Source organism: Orbicella franksi, chromosome 2, assembly GCF_964199315.1.
Source record: "Orbicella franksi chromosome 2, jaOrbFran1.1, whole genome shotgun sequence".
NCBI lineage: Eukaryota > Metazoa > Cnidaria > Anthozoa > Scleractinia > Merulinidae > Orbicella > Orbicella franksi.
Window position 1 is genome coordinate 9390340 of NC_138146.1, and position 22775 is coordinate 9413114.

The 22775-nt window shown below is 37.9% G+C and overlaps 1 protein-coding gene across 2 annotated transcripts in view; it reads right to left on the reverse strand.

The window, feature by feature from the left end:
- LOC145477980 (uncharacterized) overlaps positions 1 to 22375 on the reverse strand; it is a 38199-nt gene extending 15824 nt beyond the window's left edge. Inside the window, exons 1-14 of one of the 2 annotated variants that reach the window (XM_081455862.1) lie at positions 21927 to 22375; positions 19129 to 19262; positions 18369 to 18446; positions 18009 to 18096; positions 17763 to 17860; positions 17213 to 17315; positions 16383 to 16506; positions 16011 to 16069; positions 15402 to 15517; positions 15110 to 15183; positions 13738 to 13836; positions 12746 to 12860; positions 12009 to 12113; positions 6717 to 6768 (exon numbers count right to left, since the gene is read on the reverse strand). In XM_081455862.1, the coding sequence (XP_081311988.1) occupies positions 6717 to 6768; positions 12009 to 12113; positions 12746 to 12860; positions 13738 to 13836; positions 15110 to 15183; positions 15402 to 15517; positions 16011 to 16069; positions 16383 to 16506; positions 17213 to 17315; positions 17763 to 17860; positions 18009 to 18096; positions 18369 to 18446; positions 19129 to 19262; positions 21927 to 21954 (1273 nt within the window). In that variant the 5' untranslated portion in view covers positions 21955 to 22375. The other variant, XM_081455863.1, reaches the window with a different exon arrangement.
- Between the last annotated feature and the right edge of the window lie 400 nt (positions 22376 to 22775).

Sequence of the window (22775 nt, forward strand, 5' to 3'; positions counted from 1 at the left end):
ATTACTGCGCAGTTCCGTGGTTTCCACGCTTTTCTATATGACAACCTCTACGTATGGTGGGTTAAATAACAGTACATTTCCATTCGCTTGAAAAATGGGAAGACAACTCGATATCACGGCAATCATTCACCCACGGAGTTTACTTGGAATTGTATTCTGATAACACGAATACTTAATGCTCGTAAGCACTCTCGAGAGTCTCTCCGGCGCGAGAGGGATTCTGGTAACAATTGGGTATCACAAATTTTCTGCAATTTTTGCAAGGGCCTGGTACGCATACACCTTGCGGGTTTGCGATGTTAAATACAGCTAGCCTTAAATCTTTATCCCTCCATTTAATTTACTTCATTACATATACACAGTTTGATGTACGGTGACTTGCGCAGGGTGATATTTATAGTCAATGAATCTTTTTTCATCCCATTTCCGCTCTGTAACGTAGTTCGTAGTGTGATGCAGCAACAACCAGCCCCTGCTGTTACACTTGTTGCGCATACAAACCAATGCTCACAAGGTCAAGTATAACTAATGGGTGATTGCAACCCGATAACAAACGTAAAGCTATGCGTAAAATGAAAGGCAGATGTATAATGTACAGTGATGACATGAGGGAAAAATCAGAGTTCGCAACAAAGTACATCCGAAGAAAAGAAGCTGTGATGGTAACCATGCCAACCGTACAAGCTTTACGAGGGCACCATTAAATTTAAAAAAAAGTAACGTATGCCATAGAGATTTAGTTACGTGTTGGAGACGTGACCTCTTTTACAATACGGGAAATCTGGAGGCTTATGTTGCTTTGGCGACTAAGGAAGGCTTTACTACCAGTAATGACTTGTTCTTACCACATGGTGCCCGCTTACCGGGCGCTGAATAGCTTTACAACAATAGCAAGCAACAAACACTAACGTTGTTGTAGTTCAGTACAAGTCTATAATTTTGCTTGTCATACCTTTAGCCGCGTGCTCGAGCGTTGCTCTCCTTCTAACTGCCCCGTTCCTGGTTGCTGGAGCGTTCTTTCGATTAGCATATTCGGTTCCCGGCAAGCGAAACGGTGCTGAGAGAAACACTTTACGCTGTTTAGCTTCCATGCGTCCTCTTTGTCCGCTTAAAGCTACAACAACAATGTTGCACCATAAAAACTAGGACAAAATGCTGAAGCCAAGCCTCGAGACAGCTCTGAGATCATCTGAGCTTATCTGCAGCCGGTAATGGCCTTCTGTCGAGCTATTCGCAATTTAACAAAATCCGATTCGAGCGTCTCAATGACAGATCAAAGGTTTCCAACAGGAATTCTGACTTCGACGAATTCAGTTTTTGTTTCGATATAAAGAAAGGGACTGTGAGGTGCAACTATTTTAACTGCGCTCACATTCGGCCAAAAATCTTAATTCCTAACAACAATTAAATCGGGTACACTCCAAACAGTATTTCCCAATTGGATCAAAGTTTTCGTGCATCATAGGATAATATTGGATAAGAGGATTTATCAGCTTACCGAATGCATTCAAAGACACTACAGTTCCACATCCATGTGTTTTTCCCGTAGCTGCAGTATTCAGGCACAGAAGCTGCATTAACTAACGTTATATGTTGGAACAATACGAGGTAAGGACTTTTTTGTACATGAGTACTGGCGGGTGTTTAGAGTCAGTTGTCTTTTGTTATCGCTTGTTCAAGATGTGTAATGCAACTGTGTTTGTAAGCGGCCACGCAGGCATGTCAACCGAGAGTTCAAGTGAAAGAAGTAGAACACAGCACGCAAAGATGTATGTCGTGTTTTAAATCGTCTCCTATTCTTCTATAAATATCAACTTTCCTTCATCCATGAACTAATCATCCACAGATTTTCGCAAGTGAAGGTATTTTTCATTCTTGAAAGGTTTATTTGTGCACAGCTTGTATAGCGTGCAAGAAACATAACTTCTGAGACACCACGCATGCCTGTATAGCACCTGGAAGAGTTATCAGCAAACAGATCAGTAAAAACATGTCTTTTGAGGACTGCAATATGAAATTTTTGAGAATAGGGCGGATGGGCGTTGAATAGTTTGGCGTAGGAGCTTGCGTCCTTTGATCGAACAAGTGGATTTGGGCTTCTAAGCTATAATTAAAATGAACCGCAAATCGACAGACAGCCCGGTGCATCAAAAAAAGAGGAAATCCAAGTTTTCTTGTGATAAAGGAAACCCAGTACTCTGAGGTTTTTGCTGTTGAGGAAATCCTAAATGTTGGCTTGGCTACTAACAACAACGCCTTACGTTAAAAACTTATCTAAACAAAATTCGTTCCGGATAAATGTTCTTAAGCAGGAATAAGAACTTATACTACATTGAGTGGGTTTTACCGAGGAATAATAAGATGTACGGGGACTACGATAGTATTGTTGCTTCACTGAACGCTCTAGAAATAAAGAAATGATTTGAAAATGTGTGGGCGGTTATAGAGGCCATATTATGTGAGGAAATGAACATGATATTCACAAGATAATCTACATTTTTGGTTTTCCTTCAGAGATCAATAATGGCTGTTCATATTCTGTACAATGCAACAAGTCAACAGGCTACGTAAAAAAGACTTTCATTTATAGTATTTCTCATATTTGTGTCGATGGAGATCATGCCTTTAGCCGTCACGTACTCGACTCACTGACTCAAAACAGGTATTTGTAATTACAATGTGCGTGGATTTCTCAAAAGTGGCCGGCATCCAGTTTCTCCATACAATGTCAGAACATTTTCTAACGCAAAGGTCACAAATTCTCCCAACTGTAATACGGAGACTGATCAGTGAAAGAATTGGAATATCGACAGCGCCACCTTAAAAGGTTAAGTGAAATTCACGACAAGCTGTCTGTTAGGACTCTTCAGTGATTCACAATAAATTAGCTAGTCTTATGTTTAATATAATGTCATGTTATTGGTTATTATCATCGTCTTTGGAATGAATGTTTTGTGTCATTATCCTATAATCCACTTCCGCACCCTAAACCATGCAATAATTTCAGATATTTTATTGAATCAGTGCTCATTGCATCAATTTGGTGGATTTACTTTATGCCCCTACAGTACACTACAGTTCCTAATATTTTTTGCTGTTTTCTCGTAACCAGAACTAGAATTAGAAGTAATTTACAGTCAAAATTTCCAGTGATAAGAAAGTTTAATTCTTGCCATAACATTAGATAACAGTCAGCACTGATCAACGAAACTAAACCAAAGGAATCTAAGTTATCCGTGATAGAAAAGACTAAAACAGCTGACAAATCTATCTTTAGCCTCCCGTCGAAAGGCATGGAATCCTTCAAACGAGCGCAAGACTTGTTTCACAACACGTTTGATCAGATAAAACTACAATTGAGACAGCGACGGCAATCCTGCCCCCAGAGAAGGATGAGGGCTTAAGAAGAAAAGACAGGAGAGATAGAGGATAGGTGATAACATGGTGTTTATAATCCTGTGCTATACAGTTTTGAAGCGCCTGTTTCACTATGTTTAGTCCAAAGGTCTCTTGCAGCCGATGTGTTGGGTTATCAGGCAATTAAGGTAATTCCTCTGGAAGAAAAGTTGCAATAGATTTTTGTTCAAACTTTGTCCACTGAGTATTTGTCAACTTCAATTTTGAAATAAAAAAGGGGGGTGCCCATGCTCATTAAGGAGCAGTGAGGCATTGAATATGCCCCATTTTGGTATTATTTAATGCTTATTATAAGAACGCATTCCCAGTAATTGTAAAATCTTTGTGAGCCCAGACTCATACGAACACGCATTAAACTACAGTCAATACATTGTTTCGGACACAAATAGACATTTTAAGTTTGATTCAGACAGAAAGCTAAATCCTTCATTAAAACTTTAAACCAAATTTCTTGACGTGGTTACTGACTGCAAAATAGAAAAGACCACAGTGTATCCGCTATTTTTCTTATTTATTCAATTTTCAGCAATAGAAATTAGATCAGTCTTTTCTCACGCAAAGTTTATGATTAGTTGATCACAATGACTGGAAAAAAAAATGGGGTGCCCGTGCTCGTTGGTGAGCTAGATCCATTTTTCAACTGACAGAACTCAATATCAAGGCAAATCCGTCATGTTTTCAATATGCGCGTGCACGAGCGCTCGCTAATGACGCCACAAATTATGCGCAGTAAGGATGCGCAATGCAGTACTGGGGAATGACCTTGTCTCAGTTGTTTAGAAGTTTTTTCTTTAATACCTGTTGTGATATAATCCTGTGCAGATTATATATGTTGACTAGATGTAGGTGTAAAATTAATGGAGAAGCTTGAAAAAAAGTTCTTCTGGAAAGGAGATGCCTAACGTTTGGTACCAAATATATTATTACAAAATGCGCCCACTTCAATACTGATATCATTAATTACTGGAAACAGAGGAAGAGTCGGAGTAAAATTATTTTATCTTCTTCCTATTTGCCCTTAGACTCTTTTAGGAACTTTTTATCATTTTAAACTTTTTTGAGCTAAAAGTACCGGTTGCAAATTGCCCACCAGCAGATAGCACGTGTAGTATGTACCACTATTGTCCATTGGTTCACGGTCGGTTTTACATTCAAAATGCTCAAAACATATATCGTTGGTTACTGAGGCTAGTAGATGACCTTGGTATTGGCAGGTGCGGTGGCCTCATGGCTCCGGATGAGGCGGTACGAGATCGGGCCCTGTTCATCACGTCGAGCTAGTTATCCTGGTTTCTGTGACAAAAAGCAATTAGGACTTTTTCTACTACTCCTTGGATAGGATGCTAGTCCATTACAGGGTTACCACCAGCATAATTCACCTGGGACTAATCTATTCACTAGTGGGATTGCCAGCTCCGTGAGATGAACCAAATCCTGCGCTGTGATTGACTCCCCGGGCGAGTAAGATAGTCGCTTGGGATTACGCGCTACGTCCCGCAAGAAAAAATGCCCTGAAGCCATGTAATAAATCCTTTATTGACCAAGCTTGTTCGGTCAAGATGGCTGGATATTGACCTCGTTCTTTGTTTGCGTGTTTCCGTCTAGGTTCATAAATACGCAAAAAAGAACTTGACTAATATGCAGTTACCTTGACCTCACGCTTGGTCTTCAAGCCATATTTCTTGGGCAAAGGACTATATTCTCAGAATTCCTCTCTCCAGCCAGTTGAATTCATGCTGGGGGTAGCCTTGTGATGGACTAGCATGCCATCCAAGGGGTAGTAGAATACTCCTAGTTACTAAATGTCAAAGAAACCGGAATAAGCTTCTGGGGTATGACCTAACTGGTCCGACGTTGACTTTTCTATTGCAGCAAATTCTGGAAGACAGTAACATGAAACATAAATGGGGGGCAGGTTGTAGCAGGGATGTTATCGGTTTAACTCGCTAAATCTATAGATTCGCTGCTAATTGGGTATGACGCGCTGGCGGATAACTTCAAAGGCTTTGTTTCTATAGAAAAATATGTTCTAAAAGCAATTACGGGTAAAGTCCTTTTATAAAGTGTAATAAAAACGGCGGAAAAACGACGCACAAACTTTTCCTTTTGTATAGCCAGCACCCAGTCTGACCTGTGGTCACCAATCGAAACGGTATTTCTGTTGTGCAAAATCATGAAGGTTACCAAGAACATCCCTGGTCGAAAAAATGCCAGAATCAAAGATTGTCCGGAACAATAACAAGTAGTCTTTACATCCATAACAGCAAAATTTCCAGGTAAAATGTAAAGCACATTTTGGTCTCCAATTTTGATAATTCGATGCTCTGAAATTTTATGTAAGTAAGTTGGGTACAATAAGAGCGCAATGGACAGATAAGAACACAAAACTTCACGAAATAATAGGTAAATTATGGACCATAATAGCGCAAGCCGACAGACCTACCCATTGAAACAAAGCGATAAAGAAAGCACTATACTGTACGAGAAACAAATTTTGACGATAATTAAGAGCGAAACTTTACCCGGGAAATAAAACCGACAGTCAATCTACCGATGTATTGAAAAGTCATTTCTAAAGAGTACTATTAACATAATAAAGCCGGTTTTTAATTGGCACGAACTTAAGAAAACAAAAACCGCAAGCGATGTTTGTCAGTTACTATTGAGCACAACAAGGGTACCAGTTTGCACCGTTTGCCTCCAACAACGACAGGAGAATGCTACTTTTGTCTTCTCTGCTTTGACTTGCTAACAAATAAAGGTCAAGGGGAAAAAAGCGCGTGAGGCATTCAAGCATAAAGTACATGCTGTTAAAAGCCTGGTTAGCCACAATATCACGCGACTACTAAAATAGAAGGGGTGTAAGTTGAGCTTCTCAAGGGATATGTTGTGTTTGTTTTAATTTTAAACTGCACTAAACACAAAGCCCGCGGCGATATGTTTGCATAAAACAACATTTAGCCCCATGTTCTTTGATGTTGTTCTAGCTTTCTCGTCGACTTGGATAGTACTTATAGATACATGGGATTAATAACAAGCAAGAGCGAGTGACCCGTTTGGCTCTTTCATCTCCGTACACGCCAAAACCGCAACACACGAAAAATGTAATTAACAAATAATGCCGGGTAAAGCTCATTCAAAAGTTTAATCACGCCTTCAAGGGACTCAAAATACTCCACCGGTGTAATGCTCAAAAACCGCCGCTGTGAAAGAAGGTCCTGGAATTTTACGCAAACTTCTTGAAAATCTATTAATGCAAGCGACAATATATCCCAGTGCAACTGGAGTAATTTACTAACCTTTTCCTTCTAATGTTTCACTGAGTTGCTTGGCCATTTTCTGGTAGTCAATCTACAAAGGCAACCAAGAATGTTTTTACACAAACACATCATTATTAACGTGTAGCGGTCGCTTCAGTGCGGCAAGAAGCGAGCAGGGCGACGAAACAATACCATATGTTCTTACGGATAATGCAGGCCACTTGTTTAAAATGACTGGCTGTCAAGAATATTTGCAATTCGAGTCTTCAACCTTCTTGTTTGATAAACACAGAAGGTCAACTAATGACTCTGATCGAAAAAAGAATGTAGCCTCATGTAACCTTAAAGGAAACATTGCACTACAAAGTTAGCGTCTAACTCAAGTCATGAGAGGTTTGCAGAAATCTAGCAAAGATTGTTCTTGCCTGGGGGAAAACTCCAGGACTGATGTTCCGTTCTTCCGCTTATGGACATGAATCATGAAACGAACGATGATGTGGCCCGCATAAAACACATTCCGGCGGTGAATCGTGCAGAAAGGACGGAGCATCCATCACAGCACACAGGAGACGAAAGACAGACGGTGTTCGCGCGATAAGTAAATGAACAACGAATGAATAAATTTTAACTAGGTGACGATCAAACAATATAACTGCTAACAACTGGAGCACGTGCTTTTTGAGAATGACGGGCATATTTTCTCTTGTCTTGCAAACATTCTTTGTCTGTCAACAACAACAGCCAGTGACTGCTGCTGGGATTCCGAGATTTATGATTTATTTTTATTTCTTTCTTAAAAAAAAATGGCCTAAGGCAAGTATCAAGCACTCTTGATTCTCTTCGTTGTGTTATAATGATTCCGCTTTTAATATCGTAAACAATGCATTTTTAAGTGTTTAAATGACGTTGAAAAAAGTAGCCGACCAAGAGTAGTTAGTGATGCGGTTTCCTGTGAAACAATTAGTCCCGAAAAGCTAACCTAGAAACATTGCGTAACCCAAATCTTGCAGAGTTCTCTTGAACATATCTTTACCAAAAATTCAAAAACCTACGTACACTCACATTCACTGTAAAGATCTTAAAACGTACATAAATTCAAACACTTCTCAGGGATTATTAAGTACAATTTCTTTCGTAATCTGTTAATTAATTTTTCAGAACTGAAGCCGGTTTCAACAAAGCTCGCGGTAGTAAATTCTTCTTGTTTCACAAATGCACGGATTCTTGGTATTTTTGCCCTCAAGATATAAAGTGGTTTGTTTTTGTTTTTTTTTTTCGTTATAAAATCACCGGCTAAAAACTATAGGGTGTTCAAAAGTTAATTTAATTCTTTTTGAAGAAAGACCAAGAAAATCCAGCAAAACAAAACTTTTTCAACTTGATACAATTTTGTTCCCGCTACAGCACGGATGGATTTCTCACAGTAAATTGTAGTTAATAAATACACAATATACCAGGACCCCATGCAATAAGCTCCTGAATATACTTAACATAAAATACGTATTGACATGAACTTTTGCACCCATAATGAACTAACTACCCCAACCGTTTTGGTTTATCTAAAATTCGGGGGATAAAATCGTTAGTTGTAAGTTGTAGTTTCTTTTTATGATAATAGTAAGCTTTAAATAAACGAGGTAATAATGGCAATTGTGGAATATGGCGCCATTATTCAGATTTCCCACGTTCCATGTCGCTCTCATAACAGAACGTTCTAGACAAAACTGTGCGAGATTGCAGGGTGGCATTAAAATGTGCCTGGTATCTGCAGAATGAAGTACATGTAATAACGTGCTTAGACAAACAAAAACAATGTTTCTACTCAACCAAAACTAGTAAAGGGTTATCGCAGACATTTCTATGACGAAAGCATGTGTTTAGGATGTTGAACATATTTACATAGCGAATCATAACATGTCAGAAGGCCTGTCAGAAGGCGGGGACCGCGATAGGATCTGTGACATTCCTTTGCTATCGGTCTCAAATCTAAACAAAATTAAAAGGGAACATCGATGCAAATTCAATGTGCTGATACATCAGGGAAATTTATCATGCAGTCTTTATCCTACCAAGGCTGATACAATTTGGCTTCGGGTACAGCTTTCTCTCCCATTTACACTATAAACAACAAGCAGTTTTGAAGAAAATCCTTTTCCTTGCGGCCAAATTTTAAAATGACTTGGATGTTGACAATCTAACTGAACAAATGACTTGTTCGGTAACAGACAAAACAAGAAAATTGTTATCTCACAACCTGCTAGCCTCAACACCGCAGGTTAGATTAAAGCTAAATGGCCAAATATATAAATCAAAAACACAACGACTACAAGAAAACTATCTCAGAAGTAAACTTCCCAGTAGTCAAGAAACTTTACGCCTATTTTGTTGCTCTCGACTCAGTACGTCGCCGTGTACGTTATGTATCAATATTGAACTGTCCTTGGAAACTAAAGGTTACAGCTGTCTGATATATGCTCTAAATAACATCAGGTCTCTGTTCATTTCAAAGGTCCAAATATATGCGGACATCTGCGCTATAAGATGTTGAATTTAAGTAGTGCTCTCCTCTCTACGGTTATTCCTTTATTTGTTAGAAATATTGTTCGTAATCAGTGAATAACTACAATATTTAAATATGTATGAACAATGACTAACAAAAAAAGAAACTAGTTGAAAGTGACTGTATAAATTGAAACACCGATTTACACAAGCAATAAGCCAGAAGCTATAATTGATAACAATATAATTTACTTGACAAATTGCCTGTCAAATCAATTCCTCGATGTCTCCAAGATGTTAGATACAAAATGGGTCAGTTACCGAAGTTTCTCGAAGGTCATAAAGGGGGACTGAAACAAACAACTGGCATGGTGGTAGAGAGAAAAAAAAGCCTCGATCCTGGTGCACACTAGCGACATAACGACATAAGAAGGACTTAATGTTTGTAGTGTGAACGTCCTTGCACAATGACATAATAGCAATGTAACAGCAAGAAGATAACGATATACAAGGAAACAAAACACTGTTTTCCTTACGTCGTTATGTCTACGTCGTTATGATGTTATGTTACTGCAAACAACTGGAAAAAACATCGACATAACAAAGAACCAATGACAGCGGCCTCACAATTGTTGATCCCAGTCCGCCATCAGCAGTATTTTTAATATTGCGGCGACTGATAAAAAATTTGTGCGTAAAACTTTATTCTGTATTTTCTTACTAAAAATATTTGTTTCATTCTGTTACTGATAAAAAAAATTGGGCAAAGAAATTTCTTTTCTGCTGATTTTGTTGTATAAATAATTTCATACATATAAAAAATTCAGTGCGAAGAAGTCTTCGCTCTGTCCAGTTCTCTGTGATAAAAATGTAGTTTTAATACATATGAAAAATTTAGTGCGAAGAAGTCTTCGCCCTGTCCAGTTCTCTATCATAAAAAATATTTGTTATACATATAAAAAATGTAGTGCGAAGAAGTCTTCGCTCTGTCCAGTTCTCTGTAATAACATTTCATTTGTTATAAATATAAGAAATTTAGTGCGAAGAAGTCTTCGCCCTGTCCAGTTCTCTATCATAAAAAAATATTTTTTATACATATAAAAAATTTAGTGCGAAGAAGTCTTCGCTCTGTCCAGTTCTCTGTGATAAAAATATAGTTTTAATACATATAAAAAATTTAGTGCTAAGAAGTCTTCGCTCTGTCCAGTTCTCTGTGATAAAAATATAGTTTTAATACATATAAAAAATTTAGTGCTAAGAAGTCTTCGCTCTGTCCAGTTCTCTGTGATAAAAATATAGTTTTAATACATATAAAAAATTCAGTGCGAAGAAGTCTTCGCCCTGTCCAGTTCTCTATCATAAAAAAATATTTTTTATACATATAAAAAATTTAGTGCGAAGAAGTCTTCGCTCTGTCCAGTTCTCTGTGATAAAAATATAGTTTTAATACATATAAAAAATTTAGTGCGAAGAAGTCTTCGCTCTGTCCAGTTCTCTGTGATAAAAATATAGTTTTAATACATATAAAAAAATTCAGTGAGAAAAAGTCTTCGCTCTGTCCAGTTCTCTGTGATAAAAATATAGTTTTAATACATATAAAAAAATTAGTGCGAAGAAGTCTTCGCTCTGTCCAGTTCTCTGTGATAAAAATATAGTTTTAATACATATAAAAAATTTAGTGAGAAGAAGTCTTCGCTCTGTCCAGTTCTCTGTGATAAAAATATAGTTTTAATACATATAAAAAATTTAGTGCGAAGAAGTCCTCGCCCTGTTTCGCTGTTTGTATTTGGGTTGTACTCCCCCTTAGATATTTTTCAGAAACACCCTTATATTGTGTACACAACTGTCAAAATGTATCAAACTATATTTATTTCGCGCACAACTGGACAGGGCGAGGACTTTTTCGCACTAAATTTTTTATATGTATTAAAACTGTATTTTTATCACAGAGAACTGGAGAGAGCGAAGACTTCTTAGCACTAAATTTTTCGTATGTATTAAAACTGTATTTTTATCACAGAGAGCTGGACAGTGCGAAGACTTCTTAGCACTAAATTTTTTATATGTATTAAAACTATATTTTTATAACAGAGAACTGGATAGAGCGAAGACTCCTCAGCACTAAATTTTTTATATGTATTAAAACTATATTTTTATCACAGAGAACTGGACAGGGCGAAGACTTCTTCGCACTAAATTTTTTATATGTATAAAAACTGAAATGTTATTACAGAGAACGGGCATGGGCGACTTCCTCGCACTAAATCTTTTATATGTATGAAACTATAATGTTATTACATTTTGCATTACAGAATAAAGTTCCTCGCACAATTTTTTTATGTAGTACTATCTCACTTTGCTGCAAAATTTGCGTACGTGTAAATACCGTCTGAGGTTATGATACTGGCCGTGTGCTCTCCGACTTGAAGCTTTTTGTTGAAAGGTCAAACGCATCCATTCTTTTCTTCTCAATTGTATTTTTTCCACGGAAACAGAATTATTGTTTATCCCCCAAGTCTTCTTTTCACCTAACCTTATGTCTTTATGTCGAAGTTCACATTAACAACAAAAGCGGATATGCCGTTTCGTCGTTTGTGTCGTTACTGTGTCGCTGGCGTGAGTTAGGCCTTACAAGGGAATACGACAAGTTACCACATATTCACATGTCACGTGCTAATTAAGTTACTCGAAGAACAAAGTGCAAAAAATGAAATGTTAAAAATTTCCCTTCAGGATTTTAATCCTATTCAAGAGACGTTAAAAATTCCCTCTTTTTATTAGCTAACTTTACAACGTAAGAATTTTTATCCTTAAAACGTAAATTGGGCTTACCTCGACGTTAATTTGTGCAACGTTATGAACTTTCATTGCTCGAAGGCCAAACTTCAGACTGCATAGCGTCTCGTTAACATCACGAAATGAAGGAGAAACACAAACCTATAAAGCAGAAAAGAATATTCAAGTACAACTACGTGTTTAACCAAGGAGAAATTAAACCAAAACACTGCATGTTTTGATTTGGACTCATTTCAAATAACTGTAATCCATGGCCACCTCCATGCCGGAGAACAGCACGATCTTGGCAGCGCTCGATTTGTGCTTCACATCCGTGCACATACTCACGTGTACCTCACGTGCACCACATTTATTCGACCCATTTGGACTGTTCGTTGGTTTCCCTTTAGATGCGTTGAGAGGGAGGGTGGCATAAGGTCCAGGTCAAACGTGGAACTTCACATGAGACGAACGAAATTGCAATTTTGAGTCGATCCAATCGGGTAAACTGAGCTCGACCGTTTCGTCAAACGTCGAACTCAATTAAAATTTATATCGACCAACTTGGTCGATGTAAATTCAGTCAGACAAACTTAGTCGAGTTAGACGTCGAACTTTTCATGAACTAGATTGGCTCAGTTAAGTTCGTCTCATGTGAAGTTCGACGTTTGACCTGAGCCTAACTGTAGGTTCTAATATATTAAGCCAATAAACAGCGAGCAAGAAATCGATTTACTCATTCTTCTAAGAATTAGAAAAGTACTTGTAAAACTGTTGGCTTGTACTTGACTCACGATTAAGCTAGTTTTGGAGTTCCCATCCAAGCCGTCCTGAAGAAGCCTAGTTAATGTTGAGTTCCTGTATGGAATATGGCGCTTCGTTCTCTCAGCTAATGCTTGTATAACATTCCTGAAAAGATTGATATTTCATCTTGAAACACTATATAGGGAAAACAAACTATGTTGAACTTCGCGACGTTACATCCTGTTATCATTCCAGTTAACGAAGAACGGAAACAATCAGTGGCTGCTATACTCATAACAATCCTTTTGGACTTACGCTAAGTCCTACTTCATTGGTCAGATCTGAAGTTTTAGATTGGTTGAACAAACAATATATTTTGCAGTTGTGTTAATAAGACAGCTCCTGGTAAAATTTGTTACAAATAAAACAGCAAATTCCAGAGAGTGGCCCTATCTGGAGTCACATTAGATTTCAATATTTTTTCTGTATCACTGGATAATCAAGATATTTCCTCTGCCTCGTCTCTCCTGCCGACAACTTAAATAGTCATAAACACTGACAAATATCAATGAAAATTCATCACCAAATATTACTGCATGTTTAAATGATGTTCCAAACTGTGGAAACGAGATGATAAAGAGCTACTCTTTCTAACCAGTTTAGAAATCAAGATTAAGAGGAGGTTCTTTAGTAAATAATTTTCAAAGGTTAGGTGTATCAACATACTTGGACAGTATCACACTTCCAGGTCTCGAGTTCAGTCGTTAACGAACCCGTAAATCAATATAAGATCAACATGTACATTAGTGAACAAACACGGCCGAATCTCACGAGGAAGGGAACCGATGAATGGTGGTCTTAGGCTAAATGCGCCGAGTTGTGGCAACCCCATGGTTCCTAAAGAGTCCGTTGTCAGGCCAAGAGATTATGATCCTATTCCCTTGATCAGGCCCATAACGGGATCTGGGATTTGGCTCAATTGCAACCGGATCGTATTTAAAAGATTAATGTCGGCTGAAAAGACTGCATTTTCTACACATACCCCAATTCCAGAAGAGAGGAATTAATGCTTTGCGCCTCTTGTAGTCGTTCACCCTCGGCCTTGGTTTTCTTCACCCTTTCACTGCCTGCCAGATCACAGCTGGAGGCGAAAAACAAAATTATCACTAATCAACCCGTGAGGCTTGAGGAACTCTGTCACTATTTAACAACCGATCTGACTGGCCCTGAAAAGGTGTTATAAATCTTTCCCGCTGACGAACGTTTTCGCCGTGAAAACGGGCGGAGTTACGAAATAAATGACTGAAAAAGAGTCGGCGTTTTTGTTATCAGGCGACCAGGCCCACAGCGTTGAGATGCATATTGCATTCTGTGCGATTCAAGAGCAAAGCCCCCCACCTCTTGATGTAAGGAAACAGAATATCATCTTAAATATTGACAATTCATACTTGTTGATGTACCGCTGTATTTTGACTAAAAATCCGACAATATTTTTGTCATCTTTTGGACGAGACCTAGATACCTGGATAGATCTTATGGATAAATCTCACAAATGAGGATAGATTAGATGCTGCATGTGCACTATACACTGAACTCATTGTACATCATTTCGACGAAATTTTACGTTTCGCGTCAAAAAAATGCCCTGATATTTATCTGTGTTTCAAAAAACCCCTTTTTGAGTTGGGAAATCATAATATTTAAGGATACATAATCCTGCAAACTGATAACCGCTTCATGTTTATGGCGAACTTTAACAGTCTAGTGCACACTAAGCGAGTTTTGTTTTCCTTGTGCCCAGAACTCTCAATATCGTCAAGTGTGTAGTTTCCTTGGATGGCGACTACAAACGCAAATAGGTCGCATGCGATGCGCGACAGAGATAGTGCAGTCTATGTAGTATAGTTATTATTGCCACCGCGAATTTACATAATAGATTTTAAATATGCGTCAGAAACCGATCCGCTATCAGTTTGATTTACGAATTATTTCCGTGGCAGTGTAAACTGGTTATCTGTTACACAAAGAGAGTCGCGGGGATGTCGAACAGTATGACTACTTGGGGTAACGACTCAGCCAGATCTCCAGCGACAACGACGATGACAGTAAGTGGTCAGCAGCTCGCTTGTATCGCAGATTTTTATCTGCCAGTCAGGCGGTCTACTGATAGAGGACCGACAAGCCTGGCTAATCAACTCCGTTCATTGAATCGCGTAACAGCGTGTTTCTGATTGCTCACCCAAAATGAACTCACAGGCACATCAATTACTTATGCTATTTCTCTCTGGAGGCAGGATGTGAAAACAAAGAATCTTGACAGAATTATCAGAAAACACAAAAACTTAAAAGAACAGTTAGAACATCAGATTTCAGTGTGAACGGCATGGTCGATAATACAAGAAGAGTAGACTTACACATAAAGTTTTCCTCTGACTGCGGCTAAACCACGAGTTTGAGATGAAATCCTTGACAGCATTTCCTCGTCTTCCTAAGAAAGAAAAGACAGCAAGGCAAGGAGCTGAAACGCCATATCCAACACGATGAGTGAGGCCGAACGCCCTATGTTCTACGGATGAGTGAAAATGAATGAAGGAAGTCATATCAGAAATCAAGTAACCGGGGCACTTAAATGAAATGAAACAAAAGTTGGGTTGATCCTCTTTTAAATGAACCGTGTAAAGTAACAAAACAGTAAGTAATACTTACATCGTACTGGTAGTAGGAACCGACGGCCTCCACTGATCCACTTTCACTTGAATACTCAGTGTCTGAAGTTCCAGACATGTAATAAGACTCATAACTACCGAAAGAATCTGTTATGCCTGCAATAGAATACAGAATAAAAAGAGAAGGTAAGTCTGCATACGGGACAAGTGGCTCTAGGCCCGCGGTTATCTCTGGTTTCAGTGGGCACAGAGTGACTAGGAGTATTTCTACTCCCCCCTGAATGGGATACTAGTCCATCGCAGGGTTACCCCAGCATCAAATTCGCCGGTACCCATTTATACACCTGTGTGGAGAGAGGCACTGGAAGAGTGAAGCGTCTTGCCCAAGAACACAACACAACACAGAACACAACACCTGGCCAGGGAAAAAAAGGGAAAAGAATTAGTTAATGACCGATGCATGTATTAATAAATGATTAATGCTATCCTTCTGTAATCTTGTTTTCAGGTCTCACCTTTTCGTGCTTAAAGAGGGAGGTATGAGGAAAGACCCAAGGAATGCGAAATTGGGGCATAGTAGCAAAGATGACAACTTATCAAGGAAGGAACCAACAAGTCACTTAATAAACGAACAAACTACTAGGCAAACCTCCGTAGCGACGTGGAACACTCAGCCTCTCAATCTTGAGCAGACAAACGGCATGTGATCTGAAAATGAAAGATTTAAGTGCAAATAGGTCATTAAAAAAAAAAAAAAATAACAAGTACTGGTTACGTACGGACCGCGTTTTTGGCCCCTGATCACTGAAAGCCGCTTATTAATACTTAGACTCCGGATCCGTCAAAAAAGTCACTTCTGCGGGTCAGTTTTTAATGAATTCGACCAGAAATTTGATCAGCAGACGTGTTTTCTATGAACATGAAGGCGAGACTGAGGTAAAGGTTGTTTTGCTACGTACAAACTAAAACGAAGTAAGGAAATTTAGATAAAGTAACGTTTCATAAAATACTTGTCACTTGCCTGCTCGACTGTCTGTTCATTTTAGTTTCTGCAATGGCCAGCTTCTTTTTTCCAGACTTCAGTAACCTGCCAATCTCCTCTGGACATTTTACAAAGTATTCTGACAAGTTCTCAACATATACTCCTAGGACAGGTAAAGAAGGAAACGATATGATGGACAGTGCTATATAACGTTCCCGGGAAATCCGAGAACAATGTGCACGTACAATACCTACATTATTGTGTGTTGGTTTTCCCAAAGGTAACGAATCATGGACTTTGGAATGTGAATTATTTTTAGTTTGCACCAAGTGAACGTCATAGAGTGCTAATTGAGCTGAAAAGACTGGGAAGAGTCTACGTTCAATTTAGTCCAAGTTCAGGCTGACAATTCGCCCAGACAATTCAAGCTTCGTATATGAAGAAGACTGCATTTATCTCAGATCAAAAGTCCATTTCCGAGTTGCTTCTTACCTCTGTTTGAAAACGAGTCCTGGTGCATAACCTTTCACATTAAAATGAGTTTAATTTACAAAACAGTGACCGTGCAAGAAACACTTATTCCAATATGACAGGTTATCCACCAAGACTCGTTTTGAAACAGAGGTAAGAGCAACTCGGAAATGGCTCATCTAAGAGTGACAACACGTCGAGACAGATGATGTTTCATACATGACGAATGCCTCTTGAGAGGAGTCTGGGTTCATTTCATTTCAAGCTCAGACTGACGATACGCTGAAACAAATCATGCCTCATATACCACAAGGATCACTGGGAGTGGTGTACATTCGTTTCAGGTTAAAGGACAGTGCGAGAATAGAAGTGCAAGGAAAGTATTTCAGTAACTTTACCTTTCTTAGGATGCTCTCTTAAATAGACTTCAGGCCCTGATTTTTCGGCACCTAGCAAATCATAAACCCTTTCCTGGTAGATCTGTAGATAAGAACATGTAACCTGCAAGGAAAATAAGATAACACAGTAGACGATTCACGTTGAAGTAGCATTCAATTAGTAGGGAAAGGCAAACCTTTGTTAACTGTTCCAGTCTGGCTCAGGCGATTTTTTTTCGCCCGCCTCTTTTTGATCGTCCGTATTGACTGAGAACCTGGAACAGACTAACGATTGTTCAACAACCCCGGTCCCTGTCATAACCTTACTTGATTTATGTTCCTTTTTACTTGAAAAGTTGAGGGAACAATTACTTCTAAATGATGACGTCATAACGGCGACTTATGAGATTGGATTTTGATTTTATATTGAGAATCGGAAGCTCTACGTGTGATTTGTAATTCAACAGTACGTGCTTTATATAAGTTAAACGAGATAACATTTGCTTACTGCCAACCTTACACTTCTGTCAATGTGGTCTGAAGGAGAACAACACTAAATGTATTGGCTTACCGCGTAAGAATGGGCTGCGTCTTTACCGATGAGGGCAAAGATATGAGACACAACACTGGTCGTTAGTCCATCTGGAGCCATCAAAGTGTGCGTTTTACCTGTGAACGTTTCCATGCAAAGGAATATTACAAAGATAAGGTCTCTTTATGTGCAAAAAAAAATATTGAGGAATTTTCAGAAAAGAAATTTAAACACCCTAATCATGCGATGATGCACAGTGAAAAATTAAGACTGACAATAACATACCTGCCCCGGTCTGCCCGTAAGCCATTAAGATGCTATTAAGGCCTGTCATCGAGGCCTCAACGAGGGGCTTACCAACCACCTGGTACACCTAATAAAACAAGACAACACATCCTCCAGTAAAACAAGACTTATCACAAAGAACACATCTCCCAGTGAAACAAGACATATCACAAAGTACTTTTGGCCCTGACAAGCCAAATGCTGCTCATAAGTAGAATGCATAATGTTAAACAGGTCACAAGTTAGAACGAAGTACCGAACAATGTCTATTAAAACAACTTTTTTTAAAAAACTGAAATCCCCTAAGTAAAAAAGTTCAAAACTAACACAGTCAGGAAATCACAGAAGTTGATCACGTACCTCCTCATTAGCGGCATCGGGGGACAGTATTTGATCAAACTGAAAGATTTTCTCTCTTTTGCCATCTACAACGCGAACCTAGCAAAACAAAACTCATCTCACTGAAACGGCAAACCAATTAACCCTCGTAAAGCATGTTATGGGCCAGAATCGAACCTCGTTATCTCATTGATAGTTAGCCGATTGATTCTACAATATTTTCTTAATTCTGTGCGCGCATGAGATCATTCATAACTAATAATATACATGAAAAAATTACTCGATTCTGATTGGCTGAGAGCAGTGCAGTTGAAGTGTAACACCAGTGCAAAAAGTGTAACATCAGTGCAAAAAGTGTAACACCAGTGCAAAGTACACATCTGACATTTGAAAAACTCACTCGTGCACATTAATTCCAAATTGAACGAGAAAAACCGTATGATTACCTATACGAATAATTCCGAATGGAAAATACTATTGCAGGTGTCCGTGCAAATTTCCAAACACAAGAATGAAAAAAAAAAAAAAAAAAAACCCTGCAGAATAGCCAATTTAAAACTGTCTCAGCTATTGTGTAGCTTGCGCAGATCAAATCAAATCAACCAATGAGACTAAGGCCCGGAAAACCAACTGATCCTTGACTGTCCTCTTTATTTTGATCCTAAACAAATAATGGGCTGAGATTAAAGCGTACCAGTAGCTATATAGCTTCTAGAAGAAGTTTCGTTTCTCTAAATAAACTATATTAGCTTATATTTAATTCCCCATGTAAAATTCGTACCTGGGTTAAATCGTCATCCTCCGCAATGACAGCACCTTTTCCGTCTATACTTCTGACGTCACTTTGAACCAAGGGACGAATTCTGACGTACACTTGGACTCTGCCTGTTGTAGGGTCTTCAAACACATCCGACCCTTCAATCCAATTAGTTTTAAATTAGTTGATCAGCATTATAATGATGCATTTTTGTTTGCATGTTGAAAACTCAGTGGAACCACGAGTCACAGACGACTGGCTTCAATGCAACGTTTTTACATAGCAAAAAAAAAAAAAGAAATTTGCAAGTTTTTTTTAAAAGAATATTTAAGAAATAGATTTTAATATAAGATTTGCTAAACTAACCACATTGACTATTATTACCATTATCATTATTATTATTATTATTATTATTACAATTATTATTATTTTAAGTCCTTAAAGTCTTGCCGCTTTTAACTTATGGTGCCTATTATTATTATTATTATTATCATCGTTATTATTACAACTGATGAGTCCCTTGGCGGGGACGAAACGAGCTGGGTAAGACTAGCCACGAACAATGTATTATCACAGGTAACTGTCAACTTAGTTCCTTTCTTTTTTTTGGGCGAAACTCTAATTGTTAATACTGGTTTTTTTATTTTGGATTTATGCTTTTTTTTAACATTTCTACAACATTCATTCTTTCCTCTGTTAAAAAGAGGGACATGTAGGGTAGGAATTGCCTAGAGTATACACATTACTATTATTTCACATTAATTTACCATTACTTGTGTACATAGCCACTTAATGCTTGTAAATGGTTACAGAGTACAACTATGTAGGTAGGCTATTGAAATTTTTACAGACATTATTTTTGGGGAAAAAAGCTTAAGGAACAACAGAATTTCTGAATTTTTACCAGATACTTGTAAGATTCATGTATGAAAACGTACTCAGTAAAGTTTTTTATTAATTATTTTTTAAAATTATTTTCTAAAAAAGTAACTGTCAACTTTATTATTATTAATGTTATTATTATTTTTTTAATTAACGTCCATTACTTACTTATTACTAAATTAAGGATGGGTATCCTACAATATAAGCTACCCTGCAGTTTTTTTTTTCAACATATATCTTACCTATATTCAAAAATAATAATTTTCAAATTTTAGCAAATATTTTTTACGCAGGTATTTCCTTTTCGCGTTACTGCTACAAGATTAGTGTTCAAGTTTAAATACTTTAAGCTACTATCTACGATTAGCAGACGCTGGTTGAACATTTTACAAAGTATTAACTTCTGGATGCCATGAAATCTAGGCCACCCACAAAACTGAAGGGCCTTTTCCGCCTACAGCTATTTTTAAGAGCGTAAGGAATGATTCGCAGGATTAATTAAAACATTTTAAATTTTTTCTTTATCTTTATCGGAAACTGGTTAAAAATGTACGCTTTTCTCGTGAAACGACAAACAGTTAATAAAAGATGTGCATATCCCTGTAATTTTTAATCCAGTTAAAATCGTACATGAATCATGTTTTTAGCAACAAAACAAGACACCCGGCCAAAGGCCATGTCGATATTTTTAGAGTGTAAATGACAAGATATGTTAACATTCTTGTCTATTCAATTTCCGTGTCAGTTTTCAGTTTCCTGTTCTCGAGATGTCGTGAGGAACCGTGCTGATAAAACATTTCAAAGTCAAGCTCCTGAAAATGTTAAGAATGTTGGCGCTGACAGGCTACGTTTAGACGAAGAAAGATTACAACTCGAAAATTGGACGTTAATTACTCAGGTTTGGTGTCTCTCATATATACAACATACGACGAAACAGAATAAGAGTTGGAAAACGTCTGATTTTATGAACATATTTGTTGAAGCAGAAGGCAAATTGTTATCGATTTTCATCAACCCGGCAGACACAGAGACTATAAATTTGTCAGTACAGCGTGAATCAATTTGTAATTTGCAGTTGTTTCGGATGGATATAACATGGTTACTGCTTTAAAAGATGCCTTAAAATTGGAATTGTCATTCACGGAGATAAGACATCAGACAAAACAACTGAGTGAGGGACAGTTCCTATCTGACTCAGCCCTTTGTTATTTCCGAAGGCTACCATCTGCATTTCATGGTTACTAAAAAGATTTCTGTTGTAAGAAAATCAGTAAACACCGTTCTTGTTCAGTCTCAAATGCCGATATTTGTTAACCCTTTGATTATCCTTGTAACTTTAATAACAATTTATCAGTTATGAAAGATTTTAGAGAAAATTCTGAAAAACAGAAACTTGAAAAATCCAATCCGAACTTTGCTTGGTAGCGTATCTTTTTTAACTAGTTTATTCCTTTTTTTTTCGATAAAGTGTAAATTAATTCCATTCTAATTGCGAAGCAAAACTGGGAAGTATATATTATGTAATCTGGGCCATTTGACAATATATTTTCTAAAAAAGACTGCAGATAAGAAGCGCACAGTACGTGTATCCGCCAACTGCCGTATTTGTGGAATAAACATCATTCACTTTAGTAGATAATGTACTTCACACTGCGAAAGGAATGCTTCGGCTCCTTGGATCAGAAAACCCAAGCTCGTTGCTGTGTTTCAAGTGCCCGCTCATAAACGACATCTGCCTTAAATGTCTTCAATTGGAAGCAGTTTCAAACTGTAAGAAGCGAAGTGTTATAGCCCCCAGAATCCTATTAAACTTTAATTTGATTTAATATCTAATAAACCATACTACTACTATCGGGTGTAGACTGTGTAATTATCACGAGTAAATAACATTCGTTTCTGCGAATAGTCTCAAAATAAACAACATAAAGTAAACAGCCTACCTTGAGTCCCGTTTCTCTGTCGTCTCATTGTGAATATTCTCACGGCCCTGAACTTCAACTGCGCAGCCGATGATGAATCATCTAGTGTCCCAATTTCTCCAAGTTCCTCGAAAGATTCGTATTCCTGTCGTGCGACAAAACACCAGGGGACAAGTGAACAGTCTCGTCTTTGGATGTTGAATTAGAAATGATATTTGCTACGGTGGAAACAAAATACTGTATTGAATCTCATTGGTTGAATGGAAAACACGAGGCTGTATCAATGGCTTGTCAGACTTTCATGACAGTGAACTAGCGTAAAAGCGCCACTGATGAGTAATGAAAAAAAAAAATTAATGGTAGATATGTGAATTAATTTCAGTAGTAGACGTATTAGGTAATGCTTCCTTTAGTTGACCGTGAAACTGGTCCAAACCGACACTCACAGTAATGGAATACCAAAAGAACCTGAAATATTTAGAATTTAGGTCACTTATAGTCTCTCCATATTAAAACAGAAATAATTCAAGCGAGAATCTATTTAATGAATTTGGATGAACTTGACATTTTTCAAACGACTGTTTATTCTTCCGTCAGTATGTCAACCTATTAAAATAGGTTGACGACTGACACAAGTTGACCCTGGGTTATGATAACTCAGCAGTTCCACATTCTAAAATATTTGTCCTTAGTATCCTCATCAGTGTATTGCATATTTTCTTCGAAGTACGAACTTCTAAACCTGTTGTGGCCATCTAAATGAACCAACTTTGCATCAGTTTTGCTAATTGTGAACTGTTTTGGTTGTAGTGAAAGCTTCTTTTATAACCTGTGCGGATCAAATAAAACACTCGATTAAATAGCGGTCAT